General features: G+C 41.1%; 1 protein-coding gene across 1 annotated transcript in view; it reads right to left on the bottom strand.

Annotated features, from left to right (window-relative positions):
* CP (ceruloplasmin) overlaps positions 1-1,518 on the bottom strand; it is a 51,661-nt gene extending 50,143 nt beyond the window's left edge. The window contains exon 1 of the mRNA XM_089669523.1: positions 1,326-1,518. Coding sequence (XP_089525649.1) covers positions 1,326-1,480 — 155 coding nt within the window. The 5' untranslated portion in view covers positions 1,481-1,518. The remainder of the gene's footprint in view (positions 1-1,325) is intronic.
* Between the last annotated feature and the right edge of the window lie 15,830 nt (positions 1,519-17,348).

Raw genomic sequence — 17,348 nt, 5'->3', positions numbered from 1 at the left:
AAATCAGGGGTCTCCAAACTTTCTAAACAAAGGGCCAGTTTACTATTCTTCAGATTTTAGGGGGGCCAAACTGTTGCCACTGTAAGTAGAAAATGTCATCAATGGGAGTAAACAAAACCCCACCTTTGGTGTCAGGGAGAGGAATTGTGCCCCATCGTTGGTGTGACTTGGAGGAATTGTGTCCCATCATTGGTGTCATTTGGAGGAATTGTGCCCCTTTGTTGCTGTCACTGGTGGAAAATATGCCCCATTGTTGGTGTCAGAAGATCAAATATTGCCTCAATGGCCAGATAAAAGCAGGCAAAGGGCCACATCCGGCCCCCCCGGGCTGCTCTAAATTAAAGTATAACTGAAGGCAAAACTTTTCTTCTTGTTTTGAACAGAGTGGTGATGGATTCAAACACCTGTTTTTAGTGCAGTCTAAGCCCCCGTTAGGGAGAGTCACCCTCTCTATTTGTCCTGTTTAACATTATCCTTGAAACTGAAAGTAAAAGAAACTCCAAAATCTGGGTCATCCCCAGAAAAGAGGGGGGCATTTTCCAATCGGGTCACTAGTTCTGGTAACCTGGGGTTCCCTTAACTTGCAGGGATTTTCTCTCACTTCCAGTTTTGGCTATGAGACATGATTTATGAGTCATGTCCTACCAAGATCTAAGCAGATTAAAAGGATCTGTAGGAAATTTAGAGAACACATAATAGATTGGTGCTTTAAATATTCATGGTCTAATAATAGGGTTATTAATAAAACCATGTTCTTGCTGTCTTTACAACAGAAGAAACCAGTAATCAGAACACGGTGTTATACAAACACATGAAATACCTATGCTAATAACATTATTTTATTGTACAGTGGACAATATAATATGTTGCATAACAAAAATAAAACAGTGATTTGTTCCACTGTTTAACAGAGTATCTAAAGACATTTTAAAGATTTGGATAGAAGAATAAAATGGGACTCCTGTTTATTGTTGTACATGTTCTCACTGTGGAGATTTACCTTCTCTATTCTGTTTTCCACTGGCTGTCTACTGGAAAGAAAGTGATGAGAAATGCAACATTTTATGGCTTTCAAAAAAACATTGTGTGGGGAGAAATATTCCAGTGGGGACTTGGGAGAGCTTTCCTCTCACTTCCTCTTGTGCCTGCTTAGAAGTGATGGAAAATCTCACCCCAAAAACTTAAATGTGGCCTAACCAACTCTACTCAGTATACAAGTAAAAAATTACATTTTCCGTAACAATGTTAGGAAGGATCTGCCAATCCTTAGACTTCTTAGTCCAGTGTTTTGCTCATTTGAGAAATATGTCAGAAAGTTTACTTACTCATCTTTATCAATGGGATTTCCAGAAATGACATTCTTTCCACTAGGAGCATAATCCCAATCTATTTCTTGAATTCCAATGAAATACTCCCTGTCTTTGCCCACGACACATACAACAAACAATACACAGAGTAGGTGTATTACGAAGAGCTTCATTGTACTGGTGTAATGAGCAGAGCCTAGTGACTGACCACCAGCATTTATAAAGCATAGAACTTCCTATGGCACTGCCTTCACTTTGGAGTTTCCTGTCAAAGTCCTATCTGCAGATAAAAGCAAACACATTTTCCAGTAAAATCACTTGGCAAGTCCATATTATTAAGCAATGTTCTAACAGAAAATGTTTATATGTTAGACAAGTATATTTCCCAGATAGAACACTCAGTTCTAGTGAATTATAAACTGTTTTATGAGAAGATTCTTGCTGTACGTATTAAGTACTTATAATTTTAAAAATTCTTTATGAAAATACTTATGGATTCAAATTAATATGTATATCTTCCAAATTGGATATATATATATATATATATATATATATATAAAAAATTCAGAACGTATTCAGACCCGCTTTACTTCTTTCAATTTTGTTATGTTGCAGCCTGATATATTTTTAAAATTCATTTTTGTCTTACATAAATCTACATTCAGTACCTCATGATGACAAAGTGAAAACAAAATTTTAGAAATATCACTGAATTTATTAAAAATAAAAAAAATGAAATATCACATTGGCATAAGTATTCAGAGCCTTTTCAGCAACACTTGAAATTTTGCTCAGGTTCCTCCCATTTCTCGTTGCAGAGATGTTTCTACACCTTGATTGGAGTCCACCTGTGGTAAAGTCAATTGATTGGACATGATTTGGAAAGGCACACCTCTCTCTATAAAAGACCTCACAGCTGGCAATGCATACTGTATTAGAGCAAACGCCATGAGGTCAAAGGAACTACCTGCAGAGCTTAGAGCTAGGATTATTGCAAGACACAGATCTAGGGAAAGCTACAAAAAATGACTGCTGCATTGAAGGTTTCCAAGAGCACAGTGACTTCCATAATTCTCAAATGGAAGAAGGTTGGCACAATCAAGACTCTTCCAAGAGCTGGATGCCCGGCCAAACTGAGCAATCAAGGAAAAAGGGCCTTAGTAAGAGAGCTGACCAAGAACCCGACGGCCACTCTGACTGAACTCCAGAGATCCTGTGTGGAGATGGGACACATTTACTGGAGGACAACCGCAACTGCAGCCCTCCACTGATCTGGGCTTTATGGCAGATTGGGTAGACAGCAAAACAGTTCAATCTTTGTTTCACCAGACCAGAGAATCTTGTTCCTCCCAGTCTGAGAGTCTTTCAAGTGGGTTTTTGCAAACTCCAGAATGAGGAGAGGCTTTCATCTAGCCACTCTGCCATAAAGCCCACATCAGTGGAGGGCTGCAGTGATGGCTGTTCTTCTGGAACTTTGTCCAATTTCATCTGAAAACCAACATCCTGGAAATTATGTCTGGAAAATATTGTGTTTATCAGTGAGATCCACATCTACAAACTTTACTGGCTTGGTTTGCACTTTTTTTTTAAAAAAAAGGAATATTTGAGTTTTGCTGTTATGTCTCAGAAGCTCAAAAGACAACTGTGCTTTCCTAGCCATTTTGAAGTAATCTATTCCAAAACCCATCACCCTAGCTGTGGTCTCATGCAGTCTGGGAGCCATGTATTTTATAACAAGTTCAGGCATCCCTAATACATGTGCAGGCTTGTCAGTACATCATAACAGGAACAGGAACCAACTTGCCAGAATTTAGAAAGCATAAATGTAAAAACTGAAAATGGTGACAATTACAGGCCAGAGTTATGAACACCATAGTATTCCCCTCATAGTATAAAAGACTCTTTTTCCTGAACATTGAAACATGCAGACAGCATCAATGCAAAGAATTATATCACAAAACAGCAGTGTGTATTTTGTTTATATCACATAATCCTTGGTCAACGCAAGAAACTTTATGATTATTAGGGATTAAGGATCCTTGTCTTCAGTTTGGTTGTTATCAATACAAATAGGAATAAGTCTTTCATCAAATGGAACATCTGAAAAGTTCTTCCTAACAACAGCAACATGACTGGCCTTCCCTATGTGTCCATCAGACAGTTCATCAGTATAAGCCTTATGCTATAAGATGTTCATGTACTTGTCTTGTCCCTCTAAGGCTACATTCACATAGGCAATTTAGGCTGTGGCTCTGAGTGGATAGGTGCAGCCGCTGGTTCCGTTCACTATAATGACAGTTTGTGTGCGTCCAGCAGCGATCATTGCAGGTAATCACTGGCTGTGCATACAGCTGCAAATAGAGGGGGTTATGGTATTTTAAAAGATGTACAGTTTCTCTGCTTTAAAACTTCACTATGACAACTGCTTCAAAACTATCACTGTGACAGTTTTATGACATACCCTATTAGTTTTTGGTCACACTGAGTCTGACTTTGAAATTGCGTGACTTCACTTTAATTCGCACAATTTCAAAGTTGGATATCAGTCTGACTTCCGGTGCGACTTGGAAAGCATCTGTGCATCCTAATGTACAGATGTCTATGCACCTGAACTTGCATAACGTAGTGCATGAACTAATTTCAGAATGTGACCGCTTCTATCGTGGACAATAGGGTGCGAATTGTCATGTGATTTGAAACAATCAAATCACATGACAATTCATACCGGTATGACAGGGCACTAAGGGTTTTTGTAATATATCCTTTATCATTGCATTGCACCAGATATATCTTGGTTTGGTATTTCCTATAGCGATAATTATCTAATTAAAAAAGGTTAACTAAAAAAGGTTAATTTAAAAATGTTTACTTTCAAACTTAACAATTTAAAGGCAAGAATTTGATATATTTTAAATTCAGAACCTAAAATTCTTATTAATATTTTATCAAAAAAAATTTCTTAGCAAATACATTGTGACCCAGTTAGCAAATACAACGTGACCTAAAGGCTCTGCTTGTTAATCGTTGGGACATGTTGTGCAAGGCACTTTCCATTATTAGGCAACATGTGAGCCCAGCAAGAGAGTGCACACAGGCCATAAAACAACGCTTCTGTCTGGATGATATACAAAAGATTGTTGGAATCACTTCAACTCACAATCTTTCATGAATTTTCTGGAGTTAAATAAAAGTGGAAGTAAATGCAAAACCTAACTAACTCTAAACCTACTCTCAGCCACATTCTAAGCCTAATGTTATACTTACCTATATACTTACCTGTTGCTAAAGCAGTTGACACCATGGATCTTATCCAAATGACAGATATGGATCTTACAAAGGGAGAACAGGAGGAATTATATAATTTAAGAAGACGTTCCTCCATTATCAATAAGCCGATAAGGATGACAACATAGTAGTGATGGACCAGAGCCACTACGATAATATGTGTAGGACATTGTTGAGAAATAGAAGGTGGTATAAACCTGTCACAGAGGACACCTTTGAAATTCTTAGATCTAAACTCAGTACACTAATTGCTCAAGCTTATAATACTGGGATTATTGATGAGACTTATACATTTTTGACAGTAAAATGTCTGAAAATACCCATTTTCTTTTTGCTACGCAAGATCCATAAAAAAGACCCTCCAGCTTGCCCCATCATTTCAGGAATTGGAGCCTACTCTGAACCGGCTAGTAGGTTTATCGACTTTTTCCTGATTCCACATGTCATCAGGTTACCATCCTATTTTCAGGATACCCCTAAACTCCTATGTACTTAGAAGTAATTGAGTCCTTTCTTTCTGAAATGGACAAAACCCCAATGACCAATAAATGGTTTCATTTTGGATTTACTTAAACATATTCTATACAGTAATATGTTTTGCTATGCAGGTTCCCACTTTCTCCAGGTCCAAGGGGAGGCAATGGGGACCTGTTGTGCCCCCTCATATGCCAACCTCTACCTGGGGGAGTGGGAGCACCAGTTGTTTGCCAGAGAGGACTTGTTGATGTACCTGTGCAATGTTTTATTGTGGCCCAGGTACATCAACGACATCTTCATGGTATGGACAGGTCCCAATCAGAAACTGAATCAGAGTATTACCTTTTTAGATTTAAAAATTTCCATTGATGAGGAGGGTAGACTCTCCACCTCCCTATATAGGAAAGCAACAGTGGGAAATACTATTTTAAGAGTAGACAGTGCCCATCCCAAAGCACTAGTACAAAGCATTCCTTATGGACAATATCTCAGGATTAAACACAATTGCTTGGACCCACAAGATTTTGAAAGAGGCTTACTCCCTTAAAAATCGGCTATTATTACATGGGTATAGTAAGCAATGTTTAAAAAAAGCGTACCAGAAGGTTAAGGGATGCCCAAGACCAAAGCTATTCCTTAGACAAAAAAAGGAAAACAAAATATTTCATCAAGAAATACAATTAAGTTTGTAACTACCTATTTTTATCATCATAATCAGATTAAAGGGATGCTTTCTAAATACTGGTGCTTACTCAGTACAGATGAGATTATGGTTAAATATATGAGATCCAACCCACAAATAGTCTATAGAAGGAATACATCTTTAAGAGACAAACTAGTACATAGTTTTAAAAGGGAGCCTTTTGAGATAGAGGAAGGCCCATGTGGCACTTTCAAATGTGGTATGTGTTTGGAGTGCCCATTTATTAAAGAATGTGCAGGTTGTGTGCTCCCCAATGGGGAACACTTTGTACCCATATTCCATATAAACTGCACCACAAGGGGGGTTGTTTATTTAATGACCTGCATCTGTGGCACCTTTTACGTGGGAAAGGCTAAACGCCCTTTCTGGAAACGCATACACGATTGCGTATATTATGTTCCAAAAATTAACACTCCTATTGGATGCCATGTGGGGCTTTTGCACAATTATGATGTATCAGTCATGAAATTTATGGCACTGGATTGAGTTTTGGAGAATCTGAGAGGAGGGGATTTCAGAAGGGTGCTTCAACGTGAGACTAGGTGCATACACCCTTTACAAGCTACAGCACTGCTAGGTTTAAATGATATCATTAGCTTTGCTCCCTTTCTATAGAACTACCCCTTTTTTTATTTCTATAATATGCTTAGTTGTTGATGTTCTTAGCTTCTAATGACTATGCTTATTTTGTGACAGGCTTCGTTTGGTTGATTAATTGGTTATTTTATTTATACTGTAGAAATGTAGCAGGTTATCAGTTATGTGGATATTTCCTTTTCTTTTTTTTTGCCTTTGGTGTTTTTTGTATTTATGTATATTAAAAAAAAAAAAAGCTCCATCCCACTGAGGGTTGTTTTGCACCCTTGTGGGGTATGGGGGGGGGGGTGTGACTGTGGGGGAAAGCTTTGTTATAAGGTAAGTATTTCATACTAGTAGGGAGAGATATTCATTGATTATGTTTATTATCAAGGGGATTATTTTTAGTGGCGGCGTATTTGTATAGTTTTGGTTTCCTAATCTATGGTATGTAATCCTATTTGACTAATTCTCACTACTTTCACAGGGATTACTACCATAGCGCGAAATGGGGAAGAGAATTTTTTTTTTTTAAATGATTTTTTTTCCTGCATGGCAAATGACATGATATGATAAAGAGATATGGCAGAGAATATAATGTGGGTGGGGAAGCAAAGTACCTTCCAGAAAACATAGTGGGGACAGGGATAGGGGATGCTAAAGTATGCAATACAGACAGTTTGAAGAAAGCTGCAAGAGAAGCCACTATGGGCGAAGAGCTGTGACAGAGGAATATCTGGTTGAAGATAGTGAAAATTATCAACTTGATTAGAGAAAGTGGCAAGTGTGGGCCACAAAAGGGGTCTTTTTGGTGAAATAAGGCCTCAGGCATGCTGAAACACTTTTTTGCTGGCAGCAAAAAAAGCTGTACGCGGCAAACGTGTGTAAACACAGTACTGCGTTTTGCCGCGTTAAGCACTTACACTTTTATTCATTTCATTGGCCAGAGTACTTGCAATTTAAATGAATAAATGCCCAAGCGCTCAGGACGGTTAGCACTTAGGCACATTTATGTGCATTTACATGCATTTATGTGCATTTTTGTGTTCAGGAGAGGGACGTTAAAAGTCTATGTGTGCATGGACACATAGGCTTTTATTGAGTTGAGTTAAGGGGCTTTGACAAAAAAATGCCAAAAGCTCTTGAACTCAGGTTCATGAGTAGCAGTGTGCATGAAGCCTAAACGCTATGTTATTTGCCAAATATCACAACTCTAATCCATCCATAGATACACCACAATCCTATTACACTCTCCAATGGGTGTGTCTGCTGTTTGGACCACCAACGGGTTTTTTGGCCTTCTCCAACCCAAGAAACATATCACCCACCTGATAGTCCTCTAGAGGATGCAGTATCAGGATCCTTGAGACATTGAGAACTAATTAGCCTATCCAATATGCTCTCCACCTGCAATCATGTAGGGTTGTATGTCTTACCTCTCTGAGTGACCACAACCTCACCAGATGTAAGTCATTTTCTTTTTCTACAAACAACCTGAATTAACAATTATAATACATATACACACTATAAGGGCTCTCCCACCTATCATCATATTATTTGTTTTCTGGTGGACACTCCAAACTATCCTTTGAGATTTTAGTTTGTTTTGGTTTTTTTTTGGTTTGACTGTTCAGGCCCCTAAGGAACATTACCTCTTGCACCCTGTACTGCTGAACTGTATAGAAGAGATAAAGCCACAAGGTACTTTATAATGGAGGAAAAGCCCAACACCAGGGCTTTTTTTCTTGGAGAATATGTGCAGGTACTCCTCGCTTCCAAATAACCCCTTGTCTCTGCCCCATACAAACCTCCAAGCATTGTTGTGCTGTGTTGCAACTCTTGCTAGAGTCTTACTACAGTCTTCTTCTAGAGTTTATTCTATGGTTACAGCCAAGGGGTTCTTCTGGTCAAAGGTCTAAGGTGGTGTCAGAAGGGGTTGGGCTTCCAAGGCGGGCTTGGGAAAGACAGGGAACCCAAAAAATACTCAGTGGCCCTCAAGGGGGTAGTGCTACAGGTATCTGTTAATGATAACAAAAAAGCAGTAAAATAGATCCCCCCTGCAACAAAATACCCCTAGAAAAAATAGATCCACCCTAGCAACAATAGACCTCTGCCAGCAACAATAGGTCTCCCAGCAGCCAGCATCACTAGATCCTCTAACAGCCAACAACAATAGACCCCCCAACAGCAGATCCCTCCCAGCAACAATTGGCCCCAACCACCACAACAAAAGACCCCTTTTAGCAACAGCTGATTCCTTATCAGCAACAATAGACCCCCCAGCAGCAATTAATCCCCCAGCAGCCAACATCAATCGCCCCTTTAGCACACTCCAGCACCCGTTGCCATCACATACAGTCAATGATGGAGGTGCCGGCACTGCGTTCCCACTGAAAAAAGGCTGTGCTAACTATTCTTAAAAATGTTCCCTCCCCCCTCCTTTATGTCTATCCTGTAAACTCTGTATGCAAATGAACTGTATATTTACCTTTATTGCTGGTCACGTGATTCTGCAGCTCAGGCTCCCATGTGTTACGGAGTGCAATACAATCGTTGTAAAGAACATAGATCTTTTTACCTTGGGTATGCAGGATAGGTAAGAGAAGGGGGGAATGTTTTTAAGAATAGTTAGTGATAAGCTGGGCATATCCCCATTGACAGTATAGGGCTTTGCATTACTTGTATATGCAGAGCTCTGTTTTGTCTTCCTTCTTGCCAATCAACAGGTGTTGGTGATCATTGAGCTGCTCCTGATGATTCGTTTGTGCTGTGTCAAATCACATCACAGCTGGCACACCGGAGATGCATGCGCGTGCCCCCTACCCAGAAGTGCTGGATCACATACTAGTTCGTAATCCAGCACAGGAGAGCCACTTTGGCGCTGCAAAACGGCACTATGCGGTCAGCAACTGGTTATAAAAAGCTTTGCGTTTACATTCACTTTAATGCAAATATATATCCATTTTACTACAACTATGTAACTATGTAACAAATGCTGCATGATTGAATAAGTATTCAGACAGCTGGTCTTCTGGGCCATGTTATGCTCCTGGCCTCCTTGGCTGTTGCACACTACGGCTGTAGATATGCCCTTCCTCCTTACATTATAGAATTACTTTGTTACACTTAACCATAACATTAAATACATCTATTATGCTGTTACACAGTTAATATTTATGTTAATGTACATGAGAATTCATATAGTTTATTTTTTGTACCATTTTCTATGGACATTTCTATAGTTAGTAATGCTGCCATCCAGTGGCCTTATTTGGTATGCATTTGTTTTTCATGTTGCCTCCCTGAGATCTATGACACAATTCCTTTGTATATGAAGCTCCTCCCTTCTTCTTGAGTTCAGCACTTCCAGTGTCATGGAGGCAGCTAACAGACCACATGTAACAGGGACACATGTATTCTGCATAGTACGCTACAGAAAGTATCATCTTTTGACCGCATAATACTGGAAACCATTCATTCTGCTGTATCCTGTTGTCACATGTACAGAATAAAGCAACTTCTGGCTGAACACAGTATTGGTGAGTTCAAGCTATCTGATAAGGATTGTCCACAGTGATTATATCTGCTTATACAGGCTAGGCAGAGAGGTCTCACAAGGGATAAATCACTATCACAACAATCTGAGTCAGAATAGTCAAAAGATGCATAGAATCCCTACAGTCTGCTGTGTATATGTGTGTGCCTAATCTGCAATCAAGCTCAGTGCCATCCGCCATCTTGCAAAGCACATGGTCGCACAAGCTTACTGCACTTCATGTGAATGTTGAAAACTGTTTCTCTGCATTGAACTGTGTTACCCCACCTGTCTAAGCTGCTGTTCGTCTTCTTAAAGAGACAGTACCAATTTTTGCAGAACAGTAAAAAAATGTCTAGACAAGGCTCTGAACACTCCTTTATGGCCGAACCAATGCAGATACATCATTCCTCTGAACCAGCAGACGTACAGGGAGCAGATTCTGCAGACATTCCCGAACAGAGCGTAAAACCCAAACGTACAATAAAACCGACACAAAAACTTAGGGAAAACTATGAAGCCACTAGAGATGAGTTCTCCAGTAATCTGTCAGACCTCTGGGACCGGACTTCACAATGCATGTCAGTTTTGTCACACTTTAATATTCAACCAGCTGAATTAAGAGACTCTATAAATCGCCTATCTGCTGCGTATGAATGCTACCAGCGGCTGTCTGTAAAATACTCAGCTTTCTTGCAGGACTCTAATATAGAGGATTCTTCAGCAGAACTGACCAGGACTGATGCACTAAACCAACAAAGGGATCTTGCGGTGCAAAATGCTAAGTTTAAAGCAGAACTCCGCATTACTCAACTGCAGGAGACCAGATCTCACAGATCCACCTCAACCAAGCGCACTGCACCTTCTTCTAGATCCTCTCGCTCCAGAAGTTCGACGTTAAGCGATAAGCTAATAGAGGCCCGCGCTGATGCTGAATCAAAAAAGGCGCAAAGCTCTTTTACCAGAAAGGAAGCAGAGGTAGAAGCACGCAAGATAGCTCAACAAGCAGAGATGATAGATCAGCAAGCAGAGATAGAAGCACGCAAGGTGGCTCAGCAAGCAGAGGCAGATTCCCAAATAAAGATTCTGCAGATGGAAGGGGAGGAAGCAGCTTCCGTAGCAAGGCTGAAAGTCCTTGAACAAGCAATGGGACAAAGTACTAATTCAAACTGCCTTATCCCAGCAGAACTGGAAGATCCAGTTGAACGCACCAGTGAATACGTATTAAAGCATAACATTTGCGAAGATACAGAGTTATCTCCTGTACCTCCTACTAACAACACTGTTCTGACTCTCAACACAGAGACCTCTCAGCTCCATATGCCTAAGCCTCTTCAAATCTACAACACAAGTACATCTATGCAGCCAACCACATCAACTCCTGCCAACAACAAGGTGACTTCCAGTGACAAGCCGCAGCTCAAGCCACAGCCAGCACAAGCCTTAGAGTCTACACCACAGTTAAATGCTCATGCAACATCATTTTACCCTGGTAAACCTCACCCTACATCACCAGAGAACTTTCACACCCAAGGGGTTTCACAAGTTACTTTGGCACCAAAGAGTGAGAGATCAGACTTGAATGACTTTGCCAGATATATGATTCGCCGTGAGCTCATTAACACCAGCCTCTCAAGGTTTGACGACTGTTCAGAGAGCTTCAGGGCCTGGAGATCAACCTTCAAGGCTGCTATTGCTGATCTCAACCTTACTACTAAGGAAGAACTTGATTTGCTCATAAAGTGGCTGGGACCAGAATCTGCAGATCGTGTTAAAAGACTGAGAACAGTACATGTTGACCACCCAGACGCAGGTCTTGTTGCTGCATGGGCAAGACTTGAGCAAGCCTATGGTAGCTCTGAAGCCATAGAGAGCGCTATATTCAAGAGACTGCAAAACTTCCCAAAAATAGGAAACAGAGACTATCGCAAGCTCCAAGATCTAAATGACCTACTCATGGAGCTAGAGTTGGCAAAGACAGACCCACGTCTATCTGGACTAAGCTTCCTGGACACCGCTCATGGTGTCAACCCAGTGGTGTCTAAACTGCCATACGGCCTGCAAGAGAAATGGGCACAACAGGGCTCAAGGTACAAAAGAGACTATAACGTATCCTTTCCTCCATTCTCATACTTTTGCAGATTCATTAGTGATCAAGCCTGGACGAGAAACGATCCCAGCTTCAGCTTCAGTGAACCAAACTTGCCTGCTTCATCCTCATCATCATCAAGGTATGATAACACAGCAGCTAAACGTAGAGACTATACTAGAGCAATATCTGTTAAAAGGACAGACATCTCACCCTCCACAACCTCGCCTACTGACCAAGGCATTGTGGATGTCAGAGATAAAGACCCTAATCGTCAGTGTCCTATTCACAAGAAGCCTCACCCTCTTAAGAAGTATCGTGGACTTAAGGCAAAGACTTTACAAGAGCGCAGGGAGATTCTCCAGAAACTTGGAATATGCTACAAGTGCTGTGCTTCTTATAACCACTTTGCTAAAGACTGTAAAGTTGTCATCAAGTGCACAGAATGCGGTAGCGACAGACATGTTACAGCCATGCATCCTACTCCACTTCCAGACAACCCGCAGCAGCTACCTACCTCAACCCCTGACTCAAATTATGGCGGGGAGCAACAAGGTCATGCTCTAGCCAAAAGTAATGTTTCTTCTTCATGCACAGAAGTCTGTGGAGAGGGACTGGATCACAAATGCTGTGCCAAGATATGCCTAGTCAAGATATACCCAAAGGATCATCCTGAGGAAGCTGCTAGGATGTATGCAATAATAGATGAACAGAGCAACAGATTCCTGGTTAAGCCTAAATTCTTTGAGATTTGGCTTAGAAGGTCACGCCACACCGTATACTCTCAGAACCTGTTCTGGTCATGTAGAGACCTTTGGCAGAAGGGTCGATGGATTCATGGTCTCTCATATCAAGGATGGAGAAGGCATACCCCTCCCAACATTAGTTGAGTGTGATCAGATACCAGACGAAAGAGGAGAGATTCCTACTCCAGAAGCTGCATATCATCATCCTCACTTAAGGCACCTTGCTGATGAGATTCCTGCGATGGACAAGAGTGCTGAAATCTTGGTCCTGCTAGGAAGAGACATTCTCAGAGTACATAAAGTACGCGACCAATGCGATGGACCTAACGATGCCCCTTATGCACAAAGACTTGACCTAGGTTGGGTAATAGTGGGTGATGTATGCCTGGACAGAACGTCATCTGAGATCCACTCCTTCAAAACTTACATGTTGGGAAATGGATGTGCATCCCACTTCAAACAGTGCCCTCACCATTATGAAGTAAAGGAGAAGCCTCTTGACATCATCCAAGTACCTGATGTTACTCCTGTTCTTTGTGATGACAACCTAGGTACCACAGTGTTTTGTACTACAAGTGATGACAACAAAATAGCCTTGTCAGTGGAAGATAGAGAGTTCATCAAAATAATGGACGAAGAATTCTTCCAGGATGAGTCTAACAGCTGGATCGCACCATTACCTCTTTGTGCTGCAAGGGCCACACTCCCAACCAATCGTGAACAGGCTCTATCCAGATTCAACTCGCTTCAACTAACACTAAAGAACAGGCCTGAAATGAAGGAACATTTCATCGCTTTTATGAAAAGGATCTTTGACAATGATCACGCCGAACCAGCGCCACCACTTCAAAGACACGATGAGTGCTGGTACCTGCCTTTCTTTGGAGTGTATCATCCACGTAAGCCAAAACAAATCAGGGTAGTATTTGACTCCAGTGCCAAGCATCAAGGCGTATCCCTGAACGATGTTCTTCTCACTGGCCCAAATCTAACCAACAACCTTGTAGGTATACTTATGAGATTTAGAAGAGAACCAGTTGCCATAACTGCTGATATTGAGCAAATGTTTCATTGCTTCATTGTACGTGAAGACCATAGGAACCTCCTAAGGTTTCTGTGGCACCGTAACAACAACATGGACAATGAGATAATTGAATACCGCATGAAGGTACATGTTTTTGGAAATAGTCCCTCACCCGCTGTTGCAACATATGGTTTACGAAGGACTGCCCTTGATGGAGAAAAGGAATATGGTGCGGATGCTCGACACTTCGTTGAGAGAGACTTTTATGTTGACGATGGACTTAAGTCTTTACCTACAGACGAAGAAGCCATAGACCTGCTCCAAAGGACACAAGGTATGCTTTCCGAGGCTAACCTCAGACTACACAAGATTGCCTCGAATAGTGTCGCTGTTATGAAAGCCTTTCAACCTGGCGATCATGCCACTGGGTTTAAAGATTTAAATCTTGGGATGGACATGCCGCCTGTACAGAGAAGTCTGGGCCTACGGTGGGACTTATTAAAAGATACCTTCGGCTTTCAAGTCGGCTCTGCAGACAAACCATTTACCAAGCGTGGTGTTCTGTCAGTGGTGAACAGCTTATACGATCCATTGGGATTTGTGGCTCCCATCACCATACAAGGTAAAGCCTTACTTAGACAGTTCTCAGAGTCTTTTAAAGATTGGGATGCTCCGCTGCCTACAGACAAGCTTCCAAAGTGGGAGTCCTGGAAACAATCTCTACATGCCTTAGATGGAATCAGTATACCACGCTGTTACACCTCAGCTTCCCTTGCTACAAGTCAGGGAAAAGAGCTTCACATCTTCTCAGAAGCATCTGCCATAATCAATTCAAGACCACTTGTTCCAGTTTCTACAGATCCAGAGACCCCAACTATCCTTACCCCAGCTACTCTACTTACCCAGAAGCTTGGGTCCGTTCCTGTTCCACCTGGAAGCTTTAAAGCAGGAAATCTGTGCTATGACCAGTGGAAGCGAGTACAACACCTCTCCAACCGCTTCTGGAATCGTTGGAGAATGGAGTATATTTCTGCTCTGCAAGGACGCAGAAAGTGGCAACGCCTGAACCCTAACATTGGAGTTGGAGATCTTGTTCTGCTGCAGGACCAGCAAGCTGAAAGAATTGAGTGGCCTATGGGACTTATTGTAAAGAGCATTCCTAGTGATGATGGCAAGGTACGCAAGGTGGAGGTGAAAGTTGCAAGACAAGGGACTGTAAAGACTTTCAGTAGACCTATCACGGAACTTGTTCTGCTCTTGCCCTTTGGAGAATGAACTTGCTTGCGTATGTTGCTGGATCCAACCAATGACTTCAAGAAGGAAGTGTCTTGAACTTTATTTGATACAACTTGAAGCCTTACGTTATAATTGTTACACTATATGCATGTTCTCTTTTTTATGTCTTTCAGGTCTTCAAGACATCAAGCAAATTGCACTGTTGTTTATTTGCAATTGTATAACTACCGTTATGGTTTAAATAGTGACATTTACAATGCCAGACGGGGAGTATGCTGTTACACAGTTAATATTTATGTTAATGTACATGAGAATTCATATAGTTTATTTTTTGTACCATTTTCTATGGACATTTCTATAGTTAGTAATGCTGCCATCCAGTGGCCTTATTTGGTATGCATTTGTTTTTCATGTTGCCTCCCTGAGATCTATGACACAATTCCTTTGTATATGAAGCTCCTCCCTTCTTCTTGAGTTCAGCACTTCCTGTGTCATGGAGGCAGCTAACAGACCACATGTAACAGGGACACATGTATTCTGCATAGTACGCTACAGAAAGTATCATCTTTTGACCGCATTATACTGGAAACCATTCATTCTGCAGTATCCTGTTGTCACATGTACAGAATAAAGCAACTTCTGGCTGAACACAGTATTGGTGAGTTCAAGCTATCTGATAAGGATTGTCCACAGTGATTATATCTGCTTATACAGGCTAGGCAGAGAGGTCTCACAAGGGATAAATCGCTATCACAACAATCTGAGTCAGAATATCTATGATAAATTAGGGTATATATTTGTAATATATACACATGTACTAAATGTTATTCATATTAAAGTGGTTGTAAAGGCAGAATGCTTTTTTTACCTTCATGCATTTTATGAAAAGAGGGTTGGGGCTGCTCTGTGTTAAACCATCACACAGAGCAGGTTCTCTAAGTATAACATGTTTATTATTTAAAAAAAAATATCAAGGTTTACACACCATTAAATATCATACATAAATACTGGAGTAAGATCTGCTGACAGGATGACTTAGCTTTAACTATATGAATGGATTGCTTGCATGACAGTTTTCTTAGGTAACCAGTTGGATGATCAGTTCCTCCTGGTCTAGGAGATGGCTTGTACCCCACATAATTGTTAGTTAATAAGAGGTTATTCTAATATACAGTTCAGTTTAGGGAGGAGGGGTAGCTCAGTAACTCTTGCCTCTGGAATAATACCATAAATAGGGGAATAAGACAACAAATACATAGAAATGTATATTATAATCATAAAAAAGTGAGAATTATAATATATAAAATTAAGAAAATGTTAAACAAAACATAAAGAAGGCTTAAACTTTATAAGTAAAAGGAATACTTTTGTATTAGTTGTATCATCATGCTATTTTTATTTAGATATAAAAAGATTCAAGCCAAAGGCCTTAATGTGGTTCTAAATCCTTAAGGTTTTCCTGCTTAATGCATACCTGCTGAGGAGCATAGGCTTGAATCCCAACTGATAATACCTTAAAGCCGAGTTCCACCCAAAAGGGGAAGTTCCGCTTTAATGCTTTTTCCCGTGTTCCCCATTAAGGATTGACATCTTTGGGGAGTGGGTGGGGGGAGCGGGCACCCGAATTTGACAGGTACCCACTCCCACTTCCGCTGCAATCGCCTAGGCGATCAGAAGCTGAAGTTGTCCTCCCCCCCTCCTCCCTCCCCGTAGTCTTCTGGGACATGCGACAGGTGCCAGAAGACTACGGGGCCATTCACAAACCGCAGCGCTTCTTGCACATGCGCAGTGGGCACCTGACTGTGAAGCCGCAAGCAGTCACAGCCGGGTACCCACATTAAAGATGCTGGCGCCAGGGAGAGAAAATGGCCAGTGAAACCAGCGGTGGTGAGGACACCGCTGGACCGAGGGACAGGTAAGTGGCTGTATTTTAAAAGTCAGCAGCTACAGCTTTTTGTAGCTGCTGACTTTTTTTTTTTTTCAGCTGGAACTCCGCTTTAACCTTGTCCATATAAGAAAACACACGTAGTATAATTTAGTTGGAAAAGGGGCAAGGCTACAGCTTTATTTATATTCAAACACAGATCATTTTCAAATAAAACCATTTTAACCAGTGCCAGTCACAGTTGTACTGTAAGCACTTTTTAACATTAGGTTAACCAAGTCTGAAGAGGCCTGTCCTTACCATAAGTGATGGACAGATATTAGACCAATTCCAATCAAGGGCATAGCCCATTACTGCAACTTTTATCGCTGGCAAGGTCCAAAATCCTCTGAAGAAGCTGTGACACACCAAGAATAGGGTGGGCGGTTGGGCAACTCCTCCAAACGCAGTTCTTCAAATGTCAAGATTTTACCTCAGAACAGAAT

This window comes from Staurois parvus, unplaced genomic scaffold (genome assembly GCF_062004578.1).
Source record: "Staurois parvus isolate SC_StPar_1 unplaced genomic scaffold, SC_StPar_1.0 ptg000078l, whole genome shotgun sequence".
Classification (NCBI taxonomy): domain Eukaryota; kingdom Metazoa; phylum Chordata; class Amphibia; order Anura; family Ranidae; genus Staurois; species Staurois parvus.
This window is presented reverse-complemented; position numbering and strand designations above follow the sequence as displayed.